Source organism: Lynx canadensis, chromosome C1, assembly GCF_007474595.2.
Source record: "Lynx canadensis isolate LIC74 chromosome C1, mLynCan4.pri.v2, whole genome shotgun sequence".
Classification (NCBI taxonomy): Eukaryota; Metazoa; Chordata; class Mammalia; order Carnivora; family Felidae; genus Lynx; species Lynx canadensis.
In genome coordinates, this window is record NC_044310.1 from 161,024,540 (window position 1) to 161,045,025 (window position 20,486).

The 20,486-nt window shown below is 43.3% G+C and overlaps 1 protein-coding gene across 7 annotated transcripts in view; it reads left to right on the plus strand.

Annotated features, from left to right (window-relative positions):
• The window catches only part of RAPGEF4 (Rap guanine nucleotide exchange factor 4), a 292,034-nt gene that overhangs the window by 203,768 nt on the left and 67,780 nt on the right, over window positions 1–20,486 (plus strand). For all 7 annotated transcript variants that reach the window (XM_030326351.1, XM_030326353.1, XM_030326355.1 and 4 more), the window contains 4 exons: window positions 266–387; window positions 2,057–2,240; window positions 18,153–18,237; window positions 20,220–20,280. In XM_030326351.1, the coding sequence (XP_030182211.1) occupies window positions 266–387; window positions 2,057–2,240; window positions 18,153–18,237; window positions 20,220–20,280 (452 nt within the window). The remainder of the gene's footprint in view (window positions 1–265; window positions 388–2,056; window positions 2,241–18,152; window positions 18,238–20,219; window positions 20,281–20,486) is intronic.

The window sequence follows — 20,486 nt, forward strand, 5'->3', positions numbered from 1 at the left end:
CCATCTAGTGGCCCTTCGGTACCCCCTGGTGCTGCAGTGTGTAATGCTCTTTCATTGCTTGGAAGTTTCCCTCATGAGCTGAGTGGTTTTGTTGGTTTGTACAAAAGTTTGAGAACCTGAGGCCACGCCATGCCATGCTTTGTTTGCAGTGAGACCTCTTATGGTGGAGGAGCACAAGCGTTTCGGGAAGGTCTTTCAGAAGCCATCTCCCAGGCTTCCTCCGCCAGGGTGTGCCTTCCCATCCTTTGTGTTCCCCTCTCCTTAGGCAATGCTGTGTGGGAACCGAGCTGGTGGACTGGATGCTGCAGCAGACTCCCTGTGTCCACTCCCGAACTCAGGCTGTTGGCATGTGGCAAGTGCTGGTAGAAGACGGCGTTCTCAACCACGGTAAGATGAGCCCCAGGCCCTGGAAAACCCTTTCCCTGGGTAAGTTGTTGCTGCACTCCCAAATGGGCCAAAAAGGAATTATGGTCCCTTTAGGGGCCTAGAGAGCCGGCATCTTCATTTAGCAATACGAGTGCGGCGAGCGGATGCTATTGATTGCTATGTTCCGCCATCGTGCCCCCCTAACATGGGAGACTGTATGAAGGGAAAATGAAATTGCGACCCGAGTGCATCAGTTCCAATTATGTTTATTAGTTTGCATTCACGGTTCATTGGTAGTGTGATTATACTCTGAGCATAGCAATCCTGATGCAGGGGCAGAATGAAGAGCAATGCGATGTGCGGCGGGGCTGGTGGCAGGAAAAGGAAGTAATGAATTCAGAAGCTGCCTTTTAACAATGGCGTTATCTGGGAGAGCCAATTTGTACCCACACGGGATGACCATATTTAAAATCAGGAATGTGCTCGACTGTTGCAGCCCCTGACACCCGCAGGGGCTATCGTGGGGCAGGGTAGCTGTTCAGGACTGGAGTGTGACTGTGGTTGATCTGCTCATGCCATTTGCTTTAACGACCACTTTTCCAAACTGACAAACCATTAAAATCGTTCGTTTAATTTACCAAGGCCTGAGAATCTAATGATGGCTTCACCTGTGTTTCTCAGACTTTAATGTGCATTCAAGCCATCTGGGACTCTTGTTAAAATGCAGATTCTGACTCAGCAGGTTTGGGATGGGTCCTGAGGGTCTGCGTCTCTAAGACATAGAAATGAGAGATCCTGAGCCAAGTTCACTGACTGTCCTACCAAGATCTAAGTCTTTTTCTTTAAAAGGAACAAGGGGAAAACAAAACTTTTAAAATCAGAACTGGATGGAAATTACCCTAAGTTACTTCTAGGGTTATATGACCTAGAAGCTCGGTCTCGTCAGTTTTGTTCAAACAATTAATTTTATTCTAAACTTTTTTTTATTTAAAAAAAAATTTTTTTTAACGTTTGTTTTTATTTTTGAGACAGAGAGAGATAGAGCATGAACGGGGGGAGGGTCAGAGAGAGAGGGAGACACAGAATCCGAAACAGGCCCCAGGCTCTGAGCTGTCAGCACAGAGACCGATGCGGGGCTCGAACTCATGGACCGTGAGATCATGACCTGAGCCGAAGTCGGATGCTTAACCGACCAAGCCACCCAGGCGCCCCTCTAAACTTTTTTTTAAAGTGCAGACATGTTAACAAACAGTACATATGGAAAGAAAAATACGAATCCTGATCCCTATAGAGTAATATTGTTTTAAGTCTGTGCTCGAAAACCATTATAGAGCATGATCTGGCAGTTGGTTATTTTCCTGTTTGGGACACATGTCCCACATGCCAGAAGATGTCACCAAGGCAATTTTTGCTGGTCAGAGTGCTCATCTCAGAAAAGCTGGCAGGTTCTCATAAGAACGTGGTGGGGCCAGCCAGTGGCGGTCGGGTCAGAGAGAGCCTGCATGACCACAGTTGGGAAGTCATGTCTTCCAGCTGCACGGCCCTGGGCGAGGCGGGGTCAGAGGGCTGAGGAGTCTCACCGCTTTGCTGCCATTTGGCTCTCTTGCCCAACACCAGCCATTTGCTTCTGGTAAACGGGGCTGTGAGGCAGAGGGACAACAGCTGATCCTTGCCTTCATGTTTCACGTAGTGGACCAGGAACACCATTTCCAAGACAAATATTTATTTTATCGATTTCTGGATGACGAGCATGAGGATGCCCCTTTGCCTACTGAGGAGGAGAAGAAGGAGTGTGATGAGGAGCTGCAGGACACCATGCTGCTGCTGTCGCAGATGGGCCCGGACGCCCACATGAGGATGACCCTCCGCAAACCGTGAGTAAGAGCGCAGTGCGCACCCTGTGCCAGTCCCCTGGGGCCACGGGCATGCGGAAGCACGACGCTCACCTGGGCCACAGGAAAACAGGCTGATTTCCCAGGTCCTGGCCTGCACTCAGGGCCAAAGGGGAGGCTCTGGAGGTGGGACACAGCAGTGTTTGTCTCTTTTCTATTTTACTTTTGAGCCAGATAAATCCATTTCCCTTTTGCATGAGTTAAAACTGTACAGAATTTTAGTGGTTGGTTCGGGATGTCAAAACTAAGTCCACATATTAAAAAACCTTTAGGGGGCTCCTGGGTGGCTCAGTTGGTTAAGTGTCCGACTTCAGCTCAGGTCGTGATCCCGCGGTTTGTGGGTGCGAGCCCCGTGTCGGGCTCTGTGCTGACAGCTCAGAGCCTGGAGCCTGTTCTGGATTCTGTGTCTCCTCTCTCTCTGCCCCTCCCCCTCTCACACTTTGTCTCTGTCTCTCTCAAAAATAAATAAACATTAAAAAAAAACCTTTGGGCAATGACGAACAGAAACTGCTCTGTTTCCATGCCAGAATGTGACAGCCCCTGTCTTTCTAATGCAATAGGGCGGAGGTCATCAGAACCATAGACATCATGCCTGTGCCTTTGTTCGTTCATTCATTCAACACATCCTTTCACACCATTTTGAACCTTCTGCTCGTTAGCTTAAAGACACATTCCTAAGAGAATGCCACTGCTGCATTAGTGCTTCAAGACCTCCTCCCACTAGTAAGATGCTCTCTCCCTTCCATCTCAACTGAAACCCACCTCACCTTCAGTAACAACCTATCAGCTAAACTGGAGGATTCTGAAGTGTTTAATCAGATGGATTCAGAAAGAATGTACTGAGCCCCTGTTGTACTTAGAGAACTCTCCCAGTTGCTGTGAGACATATAAAGAAGCATATGCCACAGTCCCAATCTTGGGGAAACCTTTTTAATAAGGCATGACTTGGCACTTGGTGTTGAGGCCACCATGCACAGGCTTATGATTTTCTTCTGGGAATGAAACGGCCCTCCACCCTGTGGCCAGTGCCAGCAGCTGTGGATGTCGATTCTGAGTCACAGGCATGGCCAACCTCCATTTATTCGTGGGTCTCAACAAGTGCATTAAACTTCACATGTCTTGTATGTCCACGGGGCACTTTGCAAAAGTGCCATGCCCCTTAGGCCAACTTCCTCAATATCTGCCCCTCATGCCAACTTATAGTACTTCTTAGTGCTTCTCTGTTGCCTTTCTTCAACATATTTCACTTGTTGTCATGCGATGTCTCCTTTGTCAGGACTTCCTCTTGGGTCTTAATGTCCACCTCCATGTGTTTCATAGGCCTGCCCTTATCCTAGTTAGCTCCACCATGTTTAACTCTAGAACACTGGTTAGGTTCTGGTCCTTTATCCTCAAAACCCTTTCTTCAAACAAAAATTGTATGGGAAAATCCAAACTATCAAACAGAAAAGCCAGAACTTCACTGACCTAATTATGGGTAGTATCCAAGAACCTTGCCCAGCTGATTTATGCTCTGTCTGCCCTGAAACATCACAGGGGTGGGTGGCTAAGGGGACACAAGGGAATCATCAAGGCATGGAGAACTCAAATGAACACCGTTCCAAACTGTGCTTTCTTTCATGTGAGTCCACTTCCTCTCTCCCTTCCCCACACACCTATGTCCCATTGTCCATCATTTTTACTTTCTCATCATTTCCTAGATCCATCCCCTTCTTGCTCTTCTTGCCTCTTTCATTCAAGTCAAAGCCATACAGTGGTTCTGAATCAGAAGTGGGACAGAATCAGAATCAGAAGTGGTTCTGAATCAGTGGGGCATTTGCAAGTGTGGGAGGATGTTTTGGTTGCCTCAGTACATGTGGGGGCACACTTCTGCCATTCACTGGGCAGTGGTTAGGACCAAGGGTTGCCAAATACACCCAACAATACCTAGGACCCTACAAAATAAGGAACTATCCTGAAAATAATGCTTCTATTGAGAAACATTGCTTTAAACTGAGTTTCTGAAAGGCAAAGACATATCCCATTTCTTTTTTCATGTATTTGTTCACTTCACCAATATTTGATAAACACCTATTTTGTCCTAGATACTATGTTAGTTGCTAAGCCTAAAACATTGAACAAGAGGGTTGCACCTCCTTCCTGGAGCTTTCTGCGTAGTCCAAGAGACAGACCTTAAATAGTTAGTTAGGCAAGGAATCATTTTGTCATAGCTGCAGTACATGCTACAAAGGAAAATGTGGTGTACATTAATAGAGTATAATATGGAGAGGGGGGATTTAATCTGGCATAGAAGTTAGAAAAGGCCATATTCCTAGCTCTGTGCATTCCACTAAATAGACCACCAATAAACTTTTGCTGAGTGAACGAATGAACAAATGAATGTCTGCTGGCAGCTAATGTTCCTGCAGCTCTTAGTTGCTTCAAGGGAAGCAGAAATGCCATTTGATTCACAAAGATTTTTGAACATGTACCAAGAGGTTTTCTTTAAAAAATAATAATAATAAAATGGTTCCTGCCTTTGGAGAATTTATAATCCAGGAGGTGAGGCACTCCCAAATTAGGATCTGGTGCAACAAACACAATTATTGAGTGCCTATTGTGTGCTAGAAACATTCATGCTGTTGTCTTGATTCACCCTCACAAGACCCTGAGAGCTGGTTTCTTGAGTCACCCTTAGAAAGAGAGCCTGTGCTTGTGCTTTTTTTCTTCCATACAGCACTGAATTGCATGATCCTTGGCAGCCCAAAGATTCTTCAGAGAAAACTATATTCCAAAGGTTGGATTTTTCCAGTCTATCACTAGAACATACAGGTTATACTAGTATTCCAAGACATATCATTTTGAGTTCCCTTGGGATTTTCTTACCTTTCCAGGTTTTATCAAACTACAAAATTGGAATCGAACTGGTAGTTCTTCTGACTCAATACTCTTAGATTTTCTTTCTATTGGAATGACAGCTCCCAAGAGATGAGAAAGTGAAAAAGAAGGAATCTAATTTTTTTGAGACAGACTTTCAAACCTATGCACATGCACACACACACACACACTCACACACACATACACACACATACACCTTTTTTGGGGTGGAGGGAGTCTGATAATAACCTTTGTAGCGTCTAATTTATTTACGTGGAAAGAAAATATGCTTAGGTGATCAAGAATTTCCAGTATCACTGCTGTCCTTAAAGAGACCCCCTGAGCACTTTGCTCCTAGAAACCTGAGGGCATGTGTAAAGGTCCTGGAAACGTTGACGCTTTACTGCCCAGACAGCCAAGTCATTAGGAAATGTGGAGGCATGAGATGCATTGGCTCCATGTCGACCAGGGCAGGACCCCCCAATTTTTAAACTCAGCACAGCTGCATTTTATAATAGTCACCACTGCCAGAGAGGCTGCAGAACTCTGATAATTACTGGGAAAGAAATAACACAATATTCTTTGATGAGAAGATTACTTTGAGAATTTGATTGTATAATGAAGATGTTGCTTTGAAAGGTACTTCCCATTGTTCTGAATCTGAGACTCGCTAGCAAAAAAAAAAAAAAGTGTCACTTGTTTTGACAGGCTACTTAGAAAAATTCTCTGTTTATTACATTAACTGCAGCATTTTAACTGTCAAACTATGAAAGAATGTTCTGTAGTTTAAAAAACAGAATAGAGCTTCAGGGGAAATTTTTTGGCATACTCTTGTTGCTATTGGTATTGAAAAAAAAACATACATCCCAAATGTGAAATTAGCTTTTTATGTGGTGGCAGGCAGAGTGACTCACAATGCCCATCCTGGTTTCACAGGTGCAGACCTGGATGGCACTGGGGGGCAAGTGCTATAGAACAATGACAGTTGATGGTGCTGTTGTTGCAGCTCACAGACAGAGCCATCAAACCTAAAATGAGCTCTTGGAGCTAATTGTTTTGATTTTGCTTTGTTTATAAGTCTAAAAGCAAGAGGTTACCCAACAGCGAGTAGATACAGTGGAGATCCTTGCCAATAGAAATGTTCCTTCTGCTTACCTTTGAGCAGATATTTTGGATAGGGGGCCATGGGCAAAAAGATGTGGAGTGACCAGATAAGCAGAATGTTATAAACTTGCAGCTAGCTGGATAAAAAGAGACAAAGAAGGTTCTTGCTGTACATGCCTCTCAACCTCTTCTTCCAAGAAAAGTGAGACATGATGTCCCGCTGTTTAGCATAGTCTATCAGAAACCAGCTTAGAAGTGGGAGGGAAATGAAGTAGATGCCATTTGCCAAATCTAGTTCTAGGTAGATCTGCAATTCGGGAATTCCTTAAAGCCTAGAAGCTTAAGTAGTTCAGAAAGAGATAGGTTAGTTGGCTTGACCAGAAGGAAAAAATATATATATATACTTACATATATATATATAATATATAAATACATATATATAAATACATATAAATACATATATATACATAACATATATGTATATATATACATATATATATACATAAACATATATATATATATGTTTAATATATAAACATGTAAAATATACATAGCTAAGGGAAAGAGAATCAACAAAAAGAATTCTTGGCAGATTCTGGAATCTTCCCAATAAGCCAGAAACTTGAGTTCATTTATTTCATATGATAAACTAATATTTTCTAACATATGCTATGGGGCATAAGTTTAAAAGGAAACAATTCAGATGATCAAATGATAGGAGAAAATACCAGGTGGGAGTGGGGGTGTTAGTTGGCTGCATTAAGATAGCTCCCACCTGCTGTTCCACACATTTGCTCTAGAGGGCATATGAGAGGCTATGTATTTCTTTCTAAATTAGTAGAGCCTCTTTTAATAGGGTCTTGTTCTGTCCAAGCTGTTTTTGAGGGTGTGAAATTTGAAATCCTGATAATTATAGGGAAAGTTGCTTCCTCAGGGGAACCCAGATTAGCAAGCCTAAAGTCAGTGGTTCCTAGGGTTTTGATTTCTGTTGGGATGTGCTAAGAAATGTTCAAAGTTATGAAATTCATCCTCAAATGCAAATCAGATGAAAAGAGAAATATGAAAAAAAAAAAAAGAGAGAAACATGACTTAAAGATCCTAATCTCTATGAAATAAGAAATTCACTGTGAATCTTTTCTTTCACTGCATGACAAAACTTTGCCTTTTTTGTTTTGTTTTGTTTTTGTTTTTTTTGTTTTTGGTTTGTTGTTGTTGTTTTTGTTTGTTTGTTTTTTCTGGAAAGATTGCTGTGCCCTAAATGAAAGCTTATAGAATTTACCAGAAGAAATGATTGCATTAAGAGGTCCATTTCTTAGGTTTGGGTTTATTGCCTCTCCTCTCTAAAGACAATTTACTACTTATCCCTCATGCTTACACGAAGCCAGCCATTGGATCACTGCCATTGAGATTCAGATTTGGGAGAAAAGAAGATGGATACAGCTGCCCATTTACAGTGTAGGGTTCATTATAAGATTTTACTGACTTTTTATTGTTAAAGTCAATATGTTCATTGTAGAAAATTTGAAAACTACTGAAAAGAGTTAAAGAAAAATAAATAACACCTACAATTACATCTCCCAGAGATAATTGTTAACATTTTGGTGCCTGTCCTTCTTATTATTTTTAAATTCCTAACTTTTTACACTTAGTAATATATTGTGGGTTTTTTTTCAATATATGAAATTTATTGTCAAATTAGTTTCCATACAACACCCAGTGCTCATCCCAAAAGATGCCCTCTTCAATGCTTATCACCTACCCTCCCCTCCCTCCCACCCCCCATCAACCCTCAGTTTGTTCTCAGTTTTTAAGAGTCTCTTATGCTTTGGCTCTCTCCCACTCTAACCTCTCTTTATTTTTTTTTCCTTCCCCTCCCCCATGGGTTCCTGTTAAGTTTCTCAGGATCCACATAAGAGCAAAAACATATGCTATCTGTCTTTCTCTGTATGGCTTATTTCACTTAGCATCACACTCTCCAGTTCCATCCACATTGCTACAAAGGGCCATATATTGTGGGTTTTTTCTCTTAACCTTAAATGTTCTTCAAGGATGGGATTTTTAAGAGGTGTATAATAGGCTATCCTCTGAATGTCTCTAATACATTCAGTTAGTCCTTGTTGGATGTTTAAATTCATTCTCAAGCCCTTTCATAACAGCAGCAAAAATAATATTTTAGTGTTCTTCTTGCCAGAACAAAGAAAGAAAACAGCCTGACAGGAGTACAGAGGTGGGATTGGGGCCAGAAAGATGTCAGGAAAGTTCCAGCAGGGAACAATAAGCTGTTTCAGAGTGAATGAATGCCCAGACCAAGAGTGCTAGTAAATGTGGCTGGGGAGGTAGGCCCAGGTCTAATTGAGGGGGGTCAGCTATGCACTCTGTATGCACTGACTATTATTTTATAGACATTTGGGGCACCATTGAAGAACATTAAAGAGAGGTGTGGATGGTCCGCTTTGCAATCGGCAGGTTTCTCTGCTGTCTGTAGAGAATGCTGAGACTAAAGACACAATGCAAGATATTGAGTTCTGTGATGTTAAAATTAATTATTTTTTGGGAATTTAATGACAGCATTTGAGATACATGCATTTGACCCAAGAAACTGCCAAATAAAGTGAAAGCAAGACTGGGCTCCAGAGCCTTGGATTCTCATCTTACCAAATCACTAATAAGAACCCAACATCTCCAGATGACAAATCTCTTAAACTATAAAGTGAGTTTAGTAATACCGGCTTGCCCTCTCCCAGCTTCACAAGGAGATTGTAAAGGGAAGAACAAATACGATTATATTTAATCACAGCCAACACTTATTGAGCTTACCTATGCTAGGCACTATGCTCAACAATTATCTCATTCAGTTCTTGCAACAGAACTGTGAGGTAATTATTAATACCATCCCCATCTTATGGATTAGGAAACAGGCATAGGTTAAATCACCTGCCTGTGTTTATCCCAAAAGTGTTGGACTCAGGATCCGGTGCAGGTCTGTCTGACTCTGGAGTCTGTATTCTTTACTGTGGCCTATCACCTTTCCCAAGCCAAACAGGATTCAAAATGGCCTGCTGGGTTTATTCTTAGAGCATTGGTGAGGAAAGACATCATGGGTATTTGATTTAAAAATAATAATTACAGGGGCGCCTGGGTGGCTCAGTAGGTTAAGCATCCGACTCTTGATCTTGGCTCAGTCATAATGTCACAGTTTGTGAGTTCAAGCCCCGCATCAGGCTCTGCACTGACCGCACAGAGACTGCTTCCGATTCTATCTCTCCTTCTCTCTGCCCCTCCCCTGCTTGTGCGTGCTCTCTCTCTCTCTGTCTCTCTCTGTCAAAATAAATAAATAATCTTAAAAAAATATAATAATTATGACAGACTAATCTCATCTTACTCAATTACGACCTCATGGACCTGAGTGGAGTACAAGCGTTGTCATCTACTTAGAAAAATATTCACATCAACCCACTGGCCAGAATTACGAACAAAACTTAATAATTAATGTATGAATCACACTGTATAGTTTACATAGTGACCTTATATACATCATGTCCTTGAATCTCAAAACCACTCTATGGAATGAGTAGGACTTATGTTATTATCCACGATTTACATTTGAAGAAATTGAGTTTAGTAGATGTCAAGTGCTTTCCTTGACATCACATGGAAGTATATGTGGCTGAGCCAGGATCCGAGTCCATGTCTGCTTACTCCAAAGCCAATTTCATTCCATTTTTTTTTTCATGGAGAATATTCAATCTTCTCTATTAGGTTGCAACTTCACCCTCTCTAGGGTGTTTATTAAATAAGAAGTGAAATCCAAAGAAATATAGGTAGTCCATCTGTCCCTGATTAAGAATTAATTTTTGCAAAAAAAAAAAAAAAAGAATGAGTTTTTGCAAGGAAAAAGTAATAATGCGTATACATAGCACCTCCTCAAAAACTGTTTGCATTTTCTATCTGATTATCTATATGCATCATACACGAAGGCAGGTAGCTATACTCTCTGATGCCATCTAAATTTGTTGTTTTCTCAACTTGCTGCTTAGATGTTTTGCAGGAAAATATTTGTACTTGCACCTTTTAAAAGGTTTAATATTAAACTTCTAGTGTGTCCCCATAGTAACCACTTTTGCTGGAAGTATGTTGGGCATATTCAATTTCTAAACATGAAAAACCTTAAATTACTTTGTCCTAAAAACACTTAGCACTCAGGGGCCTTAATTATGGCTCCTTACCCATGTCTTGATGAGGGTGACTTCATTTCTCACAAATATTCATAAAGCATCTGCCCTTTACTGCAATGGTGGACAATGTTCATTTCTAACCTCACAAATAAAGGAAAGAATGTACATAGGGATGTACAGGCTTTGCTATCAGAACTAAAAAATGCCTAATTGCATCTGATAAACCTAAAATGTTCTTTTCTGGGTTAAAGATAAGGCGAAGGGGTGGTGGTGTGGCAGAGAAGTGAGCAGAGAGATCTGGACAGGACGCTGCAAATGTCCAGTCACCAGGTTCCTGGAATGTCTCTAACATGGAAGATGTAACTCTTAAGAAGCAAGGATCCTGGGAGGTAAAGAAAAGAAACACGTTTTGTTGGTTTATTACATAAGAGGGTGGGAAATAAAACCAAACTTCCTTTAAGGGAAGTGGAAAGAGGTGAGCTCTCACAATCTTAAGGGTGTTGGAAGATGACCACGTTTGAGAAATGACTTATAAGCAGGACAGTGAGGTGGGATGAGGTGGAGTGTTGCAAGAAAAATAAAGCATTCCTACCCCCACCCCTCAGAAAAAAAATAATAAAGCATTTCCTTTATTTTGAAGCATGACCATGGCTTACTAGATATTTATAACATTGACTTTTCTGGGTATTTTTCCCATGCACCAGAGAATAGGTCTACTAGACGACAGGTCTAGAAGAATGGCTTATTTATTCTCTCACCTGCATATTTTACCACTGGCCATGCCCACGTGCTGCTTGGTGTCTGGACGAATCCCTCATTTTATCCACGTTCCAATAACTGAGGAGCTCAGTCTCTGACCTTGATAAATTCCTTGATAAAACTGTATTTACCAGCAGCTTCCAATATCACCTGAGCCCTCCCATCCTTTAATGTATAAACTGCTTCTCCATCCATCCCCGTTTATTATCTTGTCTGTAACTAGACATTGCTGCCAGAATGCATCCCCTGCAGAAACTAGGCCTTTCCACAGCAGGATCCGACAAATCCACATCAATGTGGCACCACGCAGATTTGTAAAGAAGCAGGGATGCCTAATATCTCTCCCTGTGACATCTGGAGAAGGACAAGTAAAGACCAGGTACATTCACCGGCTGCCACTCAGAGCAGCCAGAGAGTCAATTCACTTCCCCAGCCTCATAGGTTACTCTGTGAAGGTGCATGGGGTTCCCTCCTCCCGCTTGGGGCACAGTGTTCCCTTGACTCTTGAAAGCCAAATTGCCTTCAGTCCTTGGGACCCTTTCATTACTGTTTGAACAGGCTGGGGTCTGATTTGCAGGACCTCTTCTCCATTTTTTCCCTGTCACCCCCGTAAAGACCAAAGCGTGAGAGGTGCTTAATGCCACTGTTTGCCATGAGAAACCCGCTTTTAAAATGTGACTTTGTTCAGTGATTGTGGTGGGGAAGGCTCACTTTTAGTTGTTATCAGGTGCCCTTTGGCGGGGGGGGTTGGGGAAAGCTGCAGATCAAGATTGAGTAGAGAGGGGAATCTTCTCTGAGACACTAGATGGCACAGCAGCTCCGAGCTGGCGGCCTTGGGAGAGGCTGGGCTGCCTTTCCGTCATCGCTGCCACAATCCGGAAGATCCACCTGGGATAGGAGAGGGGCTCGGATTGTGATCCACCTTCGTGGGCATAGGCTGGCCGCCCATGCTCCATCTGACCTCCTCCCTGGGACTTCCCTCAACTTTCAGTCCCAGCAACAAGTCAAGGCCCCCTGAAACGTCAGTGAGTTTGCTTGTGGCAAACCTCTCACAAATGCTTTTATTGCTTTGTTGACTGTGAATATACTCATTTTTTAGAGTAAGTCCCCTCACACCTTGCAGTCCTAGCTTCTCTCACCTCATTAAAACATTGGCTGTAAACAGAACCAAAAAGTTCACTGCTACCTGGGTGGATTGCCAAATAACTGTGGCCTGCCCCGTGATTACATTGACCGCTTTAGACCACAGGACTGTAGCTTTCTTTTCTTTTTTTTCCTTTCATTTTGAATGTTATTTAGGACTCGGAGACTAAACTGTTTTTAAGCTTTGTTCCATCCTGTTTCAAACAGCTGCCATGGGTTTCTCCACAGCACCCAGCAAGTCCCCAGGGAAGTGTTTACTTCTCCGGAGTGGCTTTTGCTGAATGGGGAACCAGGGGGTAGAATAAGCCGCCACATGGATTTCTGTGTAGGTGTGGTCTGCATCCCCATCAGAGCTGCCCCTGAAGGCAGCGGAGGCCATGTTTCCTGGCAGGCTTTGCTTTGTGAGAGGCACGTGGGGGAGCAGGCAAGCTGAAGCCACCCCTCTTCCTCCCACTAGTTGCCAAACTAAGGAGGATTTCCCAGGAATGGGGCCTTTCTGGGTATTTTGCTCCTGGGAGAGCTGCTACTCCTTTTCCTCCTCTGTGTCCGGCAGGAGGGCCCAGGGCTTCTCTCTCAGGCTTCTCCCCGGGCATGTTTTAGAGAGCAGGTCTCAAGGTTTAGCCTGGCAATAAACTCTGCCACTGCCCACTGCTCACTGTGGGGCCTGGGAAAAGAGGCCACTGACCCGAAAGAAGCAGTCTTTTGATGAACCACTCTGACCCTGTCCTGCCCTTATCTCATCTGCTGTCTTCCTCCTGTGGTGGTTTTCTGTGAATATTGAGCTGTGGCCACTTCCAGTCATTTCTCACACGTTTTATCCCTATCTGTTCTCTGTCACCCAAGAATTCCTAAAACTCTGTCTGCCCATAGTACTATTATGTGGTTTGTGGTGATGGTGATGCTTGTTTGTTTTCAGTGCTGTTTTGGATTTTAAAATACCTTTCCAGGGGTGCCTGGTGGCTCAGTCGGTTGAGCGTCCGACTTTGGCTCAGGTCATGATCTCACAGTTTGTGGGTTCAAGACCTGCATCAGGCTTTGCGCTGCTGGTGTGGAGCCTGCTTGGGATTCTGTCTCCCTCTCTTTCTACCCCCCTCCTGCCCATGCTCTCTCTCATTCTCTCTCAAAAATGAACAAACATTTAAAAATTTTATAAAATACCTTTCCAATCAGATCGTTAGCATGGTAGATAAAAATAAGGCCATAAAAGGGCTGAGCCCCACAGGTGCTACTTGGTCTTGGGTGGTCACCTCTGTCCAAGCTGCCACTGATCTTGATTTAGTTCTACTGAGTGACTTCAGCTGGTCTAACGTGGTAATTTCTTCCTCACAGCTGGATGAATAAAATCTATAATCCTATAGAAAATATGTCTTTTCTATCATTTTATGGGATTTGGAGTAAGAGATGAGGTTCAGTATTTTCACCCTATCTCCTTCCTTCATTATTGATGAACTATTTGCCATGACACAAACGTGTGCCATATCAAAAGTGAATTGTGTCATGGGCACGTCATCTTACTTGACCTTTGATAGGAAGGATGGCAGAGCATAAGCCCCCATTTCCCTTGGGCACAGAACAAGAACTGGTCCATAATACTGCTGCCTTCTCCCTTGGGTAGACCCTCAGTTCAGCATGAATTGTAGGAACGTGTGTCTTCATTCATATTGAACATCCACCCTGGTGATAATGCCATCCTGCACTTGTGCTCTATTTCCAATATATCAATACTTTGCGTATATTAACTCCTGTGATCTTTATGACAATCCTATTAATTATTCCCATTTTACAGATGCAGAAACAAGGCATTATGCCAATCACATACCTAGGAAGTTCCTGATTTAGATCTCCAGTCCAGTTTCTGCTTCCAATCCAGTGCCCTTTGCACTACCAGATGCTGCTTCTCTTGAGAAGAGCAGACTAGAGTTATGGATATTTAAACAAAGAGCATTCTTCACAGTATGTTGTAATCACCACAGCAGCAGGACCATGTGCCATGGAAGAATAAGGGTTGAACAACCAATTTTAGCTGGGAGAGATGACATCTGAGTTGGGCTTGCAGCAGAAAAAGATATAGCAAAGAAAAGAGCATGTGGAAAGTCTTGGAGACACGAGAAAGCCTAGCATTTTGGAGGGATACAGAGATGTCTGGTATGGCTGGAGCAGAGAGCAGAGCCATGAGGTAAGGTGTGAAGAGAGGGGAGATGAATGTGTCTGGAAGATGTGGGAGATTGAGATCTGGCTTCACAGATCCTTGTGTGATGATGAGGGAGCACTATGGCTTATCTAGGAGGAGATGGAGGTGGCCAGAAAACTCTGGGAGCTCAGGAACGAAGTCTGTTTGGAGATAAAGATTTAGGTGTCAGCATTACATAGATGAAAGGTGGGGTTTTTTGTCTTTTTCCCCAGGGAGAGAAGGTAGAACACACTGAGCACAGAGCTAATGGCAGTAAACAAAAGAATAACAGACCAGAGAAGACACTGGGAAATAATTGGGGGGGGGGGGGGGACGGGGGTGGTAAGTGGCAGGGAGGGAAAGGGGTAAGTGGAGCTCTAGGCAGTGCTCAGTTGTGTGGGGCAGCAGGGCGGTGAAGAGATTTCAGAAATTCTTCAGAGTCACTGTCTTCACTTCTCCTCTCCCACACTCTGATGCAGGTCCTAAGACGACCTAGCGTGACTCACAGGGCAGCCTTGAACCACTGCGTCAAATTTGCAATATGCTGCATTGAGGACTGGACAGCTCTTCATTATATGTTTTAACTCTTGGATGAAATATAATCATTTTCATTTTTTTTTTTTCATCTTAGAGAACATGAACGGGAGAGAGGGGTGGAGGGAGAGAAAGAATCCTAAGACATAGGGCTCGATCCCACAACCCTGGGATCATGATGTGACCCAAAGTCAAGAGTCAGACGCTCAAACGACTGAGCCCAGGAGCCCCTTCATTTTATTTTTTATCAAAGTATAGTTGACATACACAATCAGTTTTAATATAATAGGATTTATAGATTCTAATGCCATAAGAGTTGATCAGAATGGATTTCACATTGATTTGGATTTCCACAATGAATGGATTTCCAACTTTGAATCTGTCAAGATTTTAGAGATAAATTCTAACCTTTTCTTTTCCCAGCTGAGTTTTCTTCCTCCCCATGGAAGTGAGAATGAGACTTGGCAACTGTTTTCCCTTTTAGCCAAGCTTCTAGGAGGGTCCATGCTATTTGCAGCTGATGTCAAGTAGCAGGAACAGCAGGGCCGCTCCTCATGCTGAAGAGCCATAATCCTATTATGCCTACCTGAGACTTTCACATTAGCTGCCTCTATCGTGGTAGATCAGCTGGGGTGATTCAATTGACTTTTAAATCTCCAAGGGTCCCAGTTTCAAAATCCCCATGTCTAAGTCAAGTAGTAGATTAGGCCCCTTACTAAGAAGGGCTGGCTCCTTTAGAGCCCCCATGGCCATAGTTTTTTCTTTGGTATCTTTGGGTCCCATACTGTCTGAGATCTGCCCTGAAGCACTGGATTGGTGCACAGCTGTGTCCTTCAGTGGTGATCCTTCACAGGAGGTAAAGCTGGCTGGCATCCCCCTGGGTCACGGATTTAGTACGTGTCCCTTTGAATAGTCAGGATTAGGAAACATCCTCTGTTGATGCTACAAGAGAAAGATACCATATTCTTTTGTTCGCATCAAAGCTGCCCTTGAGAAGGTAATGTGCAAGATATGCATAGAGCTTTCTTCCTCCAGTTAGTCCCACTCGATCAACTCCCTACATGATATATAATATGGCAGCAAAATTATTTAACCCAATCAACTATTTCAGGATATTCACAATTCAGTTTTGATTGCTCAAACTGCTTATCCAATGACTTAGTTTTAGATGTAATTTGCTGGCCCACATGTTATACTTTATCTGTGATAGTATATATACTTTATCTGTTTGTTTACCTTATTTTTTTAAATTTTTTTTAATGGTCATTTTTGAGAGCGAGAGAGACAGAGCGTGAGTGGGGGAGGGATAGAGAGAGAAGGAGACACAGAATCCAAAGCAGGCTCCAGGCTCTGAGCTGTCAGCTGAGAGCCCAATGCAGGGCTCGAACCCACCAACCGTGAGATCATGACCTGAGCTGAAGTCAGACACTTAACTGACTGAGCCACCCAGGTGCCCCTGTTTAAAACTCCTTTTTTTTTTTTTTTAATGTTTATTTATTTTTGAGACAGAGAGAGAGACAGAGCATGAACGGGGGAGGGTCAGAGAGAGAAGGAGACACAGAATCGGAAACAGGCTCCAGGCTCTGAGCTGTCAGCACAGAGCCTGACGCGGGGCTCGAACTCACAGACCATGAGATCATGACCTGAGCCGAAGTCGGACGCTTAACCGACTGAGCCACCCAGGCGCCCCTAAAACTACTTAAACAAGGGTTTGAGCTTTGAAAATCACTTTGCTATTTTTTTCCCACTTAAATATGCAAACACCTTCACATTCGCTACTTCCTTGGCTCTCGCGTCTCTCTCAGGAAGGTATCGTCCTCAGTTTGCAGATGAGACCGAGACTGATGCCGCATAGCTGCTGAGTGGTTGCACTGAGGTTAAAACTTGATCTGCGTACTCAAAATCCAGTGCTGTGTTCAGTACTCCAACACACCCAAATTTATCCGACCAAGGAACACTTTTTAAAATGTAATGCAATTAAGGATGAAATACCATCAGTAGCTCATTAAGGTTTACATGTTTAACATACAGTAACATTGAGTAATATCATAAATTGTTGGAATTTCAGGACAAAATACAGAAAACAGACTGATGGTTACAGAATAGGTAACATACATGGTTGCAACAGTTAGCGGAAAGTAAATGCTGCCTGTCCTTCCACATAGCTCTTTGAGATTTGATCACCCCTTTGTTTGTTTTGAAGTTTCAAAAACACATTAGCCAGGGTTCCTTATATTGCAGGGAGCAATAGAACACCCAAATTACTGATCAATCGTATTGATTATCATTGGTGTGTAATTGAACACTACTAGTGATTCCAGAATAGTCACACACATTAAAGATGGTTAGGAATCCACTCAGTCCTCCCATGCCAAAACGTCCATAACACTTCCATATTCTATCCTCAAAGGCAGGCTGTTGGATACTAGTTTAAAACAATTTATATAAAAAAAATAATTTATAGAAAAAAAAACCCATACACTGATTGACATCTCACGAAAGAGCTGTCATCCATGGAACAGATTTGGGGAAATGAGAGTGTGTACCTTCCTTCTTTCCCTTTAGTACTAATCCTAGACACTGCTGTTTGCTTTCTGCTCATCTCATGCCCTCACTTTTTCAGGGATAAGTAAGAAAATGTTGAGTCTACATTAATCCTCTATTTGAGTCCTGTCTAGAAACATATTACATCATCTGAAACAATAGTAACAGCAGCATTATTCTGTTAGGCTAAGACATCACACAGGATCCCAAGTAATTTGGATCAGTCATCCAGCTAATGAAATCAATTGTTCCTAGTTGCGTTAAAAGACAAGTTTTGCAGTTCCTGATTCTGATGGTAATGACAAGCAATTTTTTAGAGCAATCATCTACAGAGTGAGAGATAAGTTAGCCAGCTACAATGTGAGTGGAGATGTTCCTCCCTCAGATTGGAAGGGAAGAGGACTATGCACATTCTTCCATCAAGGAACACATTCAATTCAAAAATCCCTTTAGGGGTTCTAATGGCAGGATCTTTTCTTCTGTCAAAGTCTTTTCATAGAGATTTCTCCTAGGAAATCCCTAAACACATTACTGTAATCCATTTCTATATCTCAAGCTTTTGTGATGACTTTTTTTTCTTTGTTTTTTTTCTTACTTTTTTCTTTGTAGACCTGGCCAGAGGACCGTGGATGACCTAGAGATTATCTATGAAGAGCTCATTCACATTAAGGCCTTATCCCATCTTTCTACAACAGTAGGTCGTCTCCTTGTTGAGCATGCTCAGGAGGGGGAGGTGTTGAATGCACTGTTAGCAATGAAGGAGTGTATTTTGGCATGGGGGTGGTGGTGAAGGAATGCCTGAATTCTTCATAAATCATGCCTACTCTCTCTCATGAGACATAAAGGAAGTTACACTCAAGAATAGTCCCCAAATGGGATCAAGTGTTACCATGTTGTTAGTAGTTGTTCATGTGCCCTAAACCCTGAAGCAGTATGAGCGAGAGAGTAAGACTGGAAAATGTACTTCATTCTTCAAAACCTGAATCTTGGAATCTGTACACTTTGACAAGAGATCCAGACCTTAAGGGGAACTCTGAGACCCTTCCATGAAATATAGAGGAAGGAGAAAAATCAAGATGGCCTGTCTTGGCCCACAGGGCCGGCTTTGCCCAGGTGTGCTGCCCTATGGAGAAGGAAGCAGAAGGTTCAAGGAAACATTGCCTCAGATATGTTAGGACACAGTAGCAGGGCCCATTAGTGAAAAATGGCCCAATGGCTATGTCTGACTCTGAACTTTTATGTGATGAAGTTATTTAGGAAGGCAGTGGACAGAAATTTGGCTCTGAATAGGGACAGAAATACATCCTCCTATAGAAGAAATATAGGAATGTGTTTTCCAGGTAGCACAAGTCTCCTATATGTTAATAATTCAATAATAATAGTAAATAGAAGTTCTTTCAATATTCACAGATCATATTCTGAGGCCCCTCAGCAATATCTACATACCTGCTTTGCCTATCATTCCCAGCTTACTTGCTGGCATTATGCTACCACATGCATGGTAGCAATGTCTGTGGTCCTTTCTCTGGGGGCAGAGGTCAGGTCTCTGCCGAGAGCAATGAGGCACTTGCCACAGCTCCAAGCAGAAGGGCTCCAAACCCTCCCCCTTCAACTCAGGTGGAGCTGCCTTCCCATTCTTCTCCTGCTGCACTACTGTGGGTCCAGAAGCTTGCTCACCTACCTACATAGGGCATTCAGGGGGGTAGTCTAGACCAGCCACCCTTCCCACATACCACTGCCCTTGTCATCCTCACTCTGTCCGTGGGAGGTGGGGATAGGTCTAGTGCCTGGGCGCCTCAGCTGGGGTGCCCCTGCACCTTGTAGGTATCATGAGCTCATGCTGTAGACAGAAGTGAGGGGAGACTCCTTTTCCCTGCCTGCACTCCAGGTCCCCAGCACGCCCCTGCTGTGACTTGCTCAGCGTGGTGGTATTGAAAGGACTATGGGGAGTCTCCTCTTCTAGCTCACACCCCAGGTACCCAGGCACTGGGGGAAATTCTGAGGTCACTTTGTTCTTAGGGAATTAGAGCCAAGATTTGCAACCATAATTTAGGATTTTAAAACAATTAGCTATGTAGGAATATAAATCTGCCTGCACATTGAAGTTTCATTTGAATTTTCCAGTGTGTGTGTGGTGATGTAGTATGTGTGATGCAAGGAAGAGCCTCTCATAGCAGCAGGGTCCGATGATATTCTCACCCAAGATGGAAGACTGGCAGCGAAATTAGCTAGTTCATACATGTGAAGCCATGTTTTAAATGGTTTCTGGGGAGACTGTTTTGAATGAATTAGCTTATAAGATAGCTTTTGTCAGAGCGTTACGAATCTAGTGGTAGGGGCACCTGGCTGGCTCAGTCAGTTGAGCGTCCGACTTCAGCTTAGGTCATGATCTCACGGTTGATGAGTTTGAGCCCCGCATCAAGCTGTCAGCCTATCAGTGCAGAGCCTGCTTTGGATCCTCTGTCCCCCTCTCTCTGCCCCTCCCCTGCTTATGCTCTCCCAAAAATAAGTGAATCTAGTGGCAAATTTGGTGAAAGTGGTTCTAGACGAGACTAGCAGCTAGCGAAGTGGGAAATGGCTGTGTGAACAGAAGGGTACATTCAGCACTGCTCAGGAGAACAAGTCCCACCCCACCCCCCAATCTGGCCTTTCCAATTCTTTCTCTTTTTCTTCTAGGTGAAACGAGAGTTAGCAGGTGTTCTCATTTTTGAGTCTCATGCCAAAGGAGGAACCGTGTGTAAGTGAACGTAATGGGACGTTGTGCCTGGCGAGCTTCTCAAGAGCATATGCCATGGGAACCTGACTGCAAATGCTTTCCTTCTTGGGGGGCCAGGTCAGACCTGGAAGGACATGATGTGGCAGTTCGGTTTCTCGAGCCTCGCGACTATTCCCAGCATGTGCCTGTTATTATGCTGCCCTAGGGTTTTCTGGTACCAGGTTGGT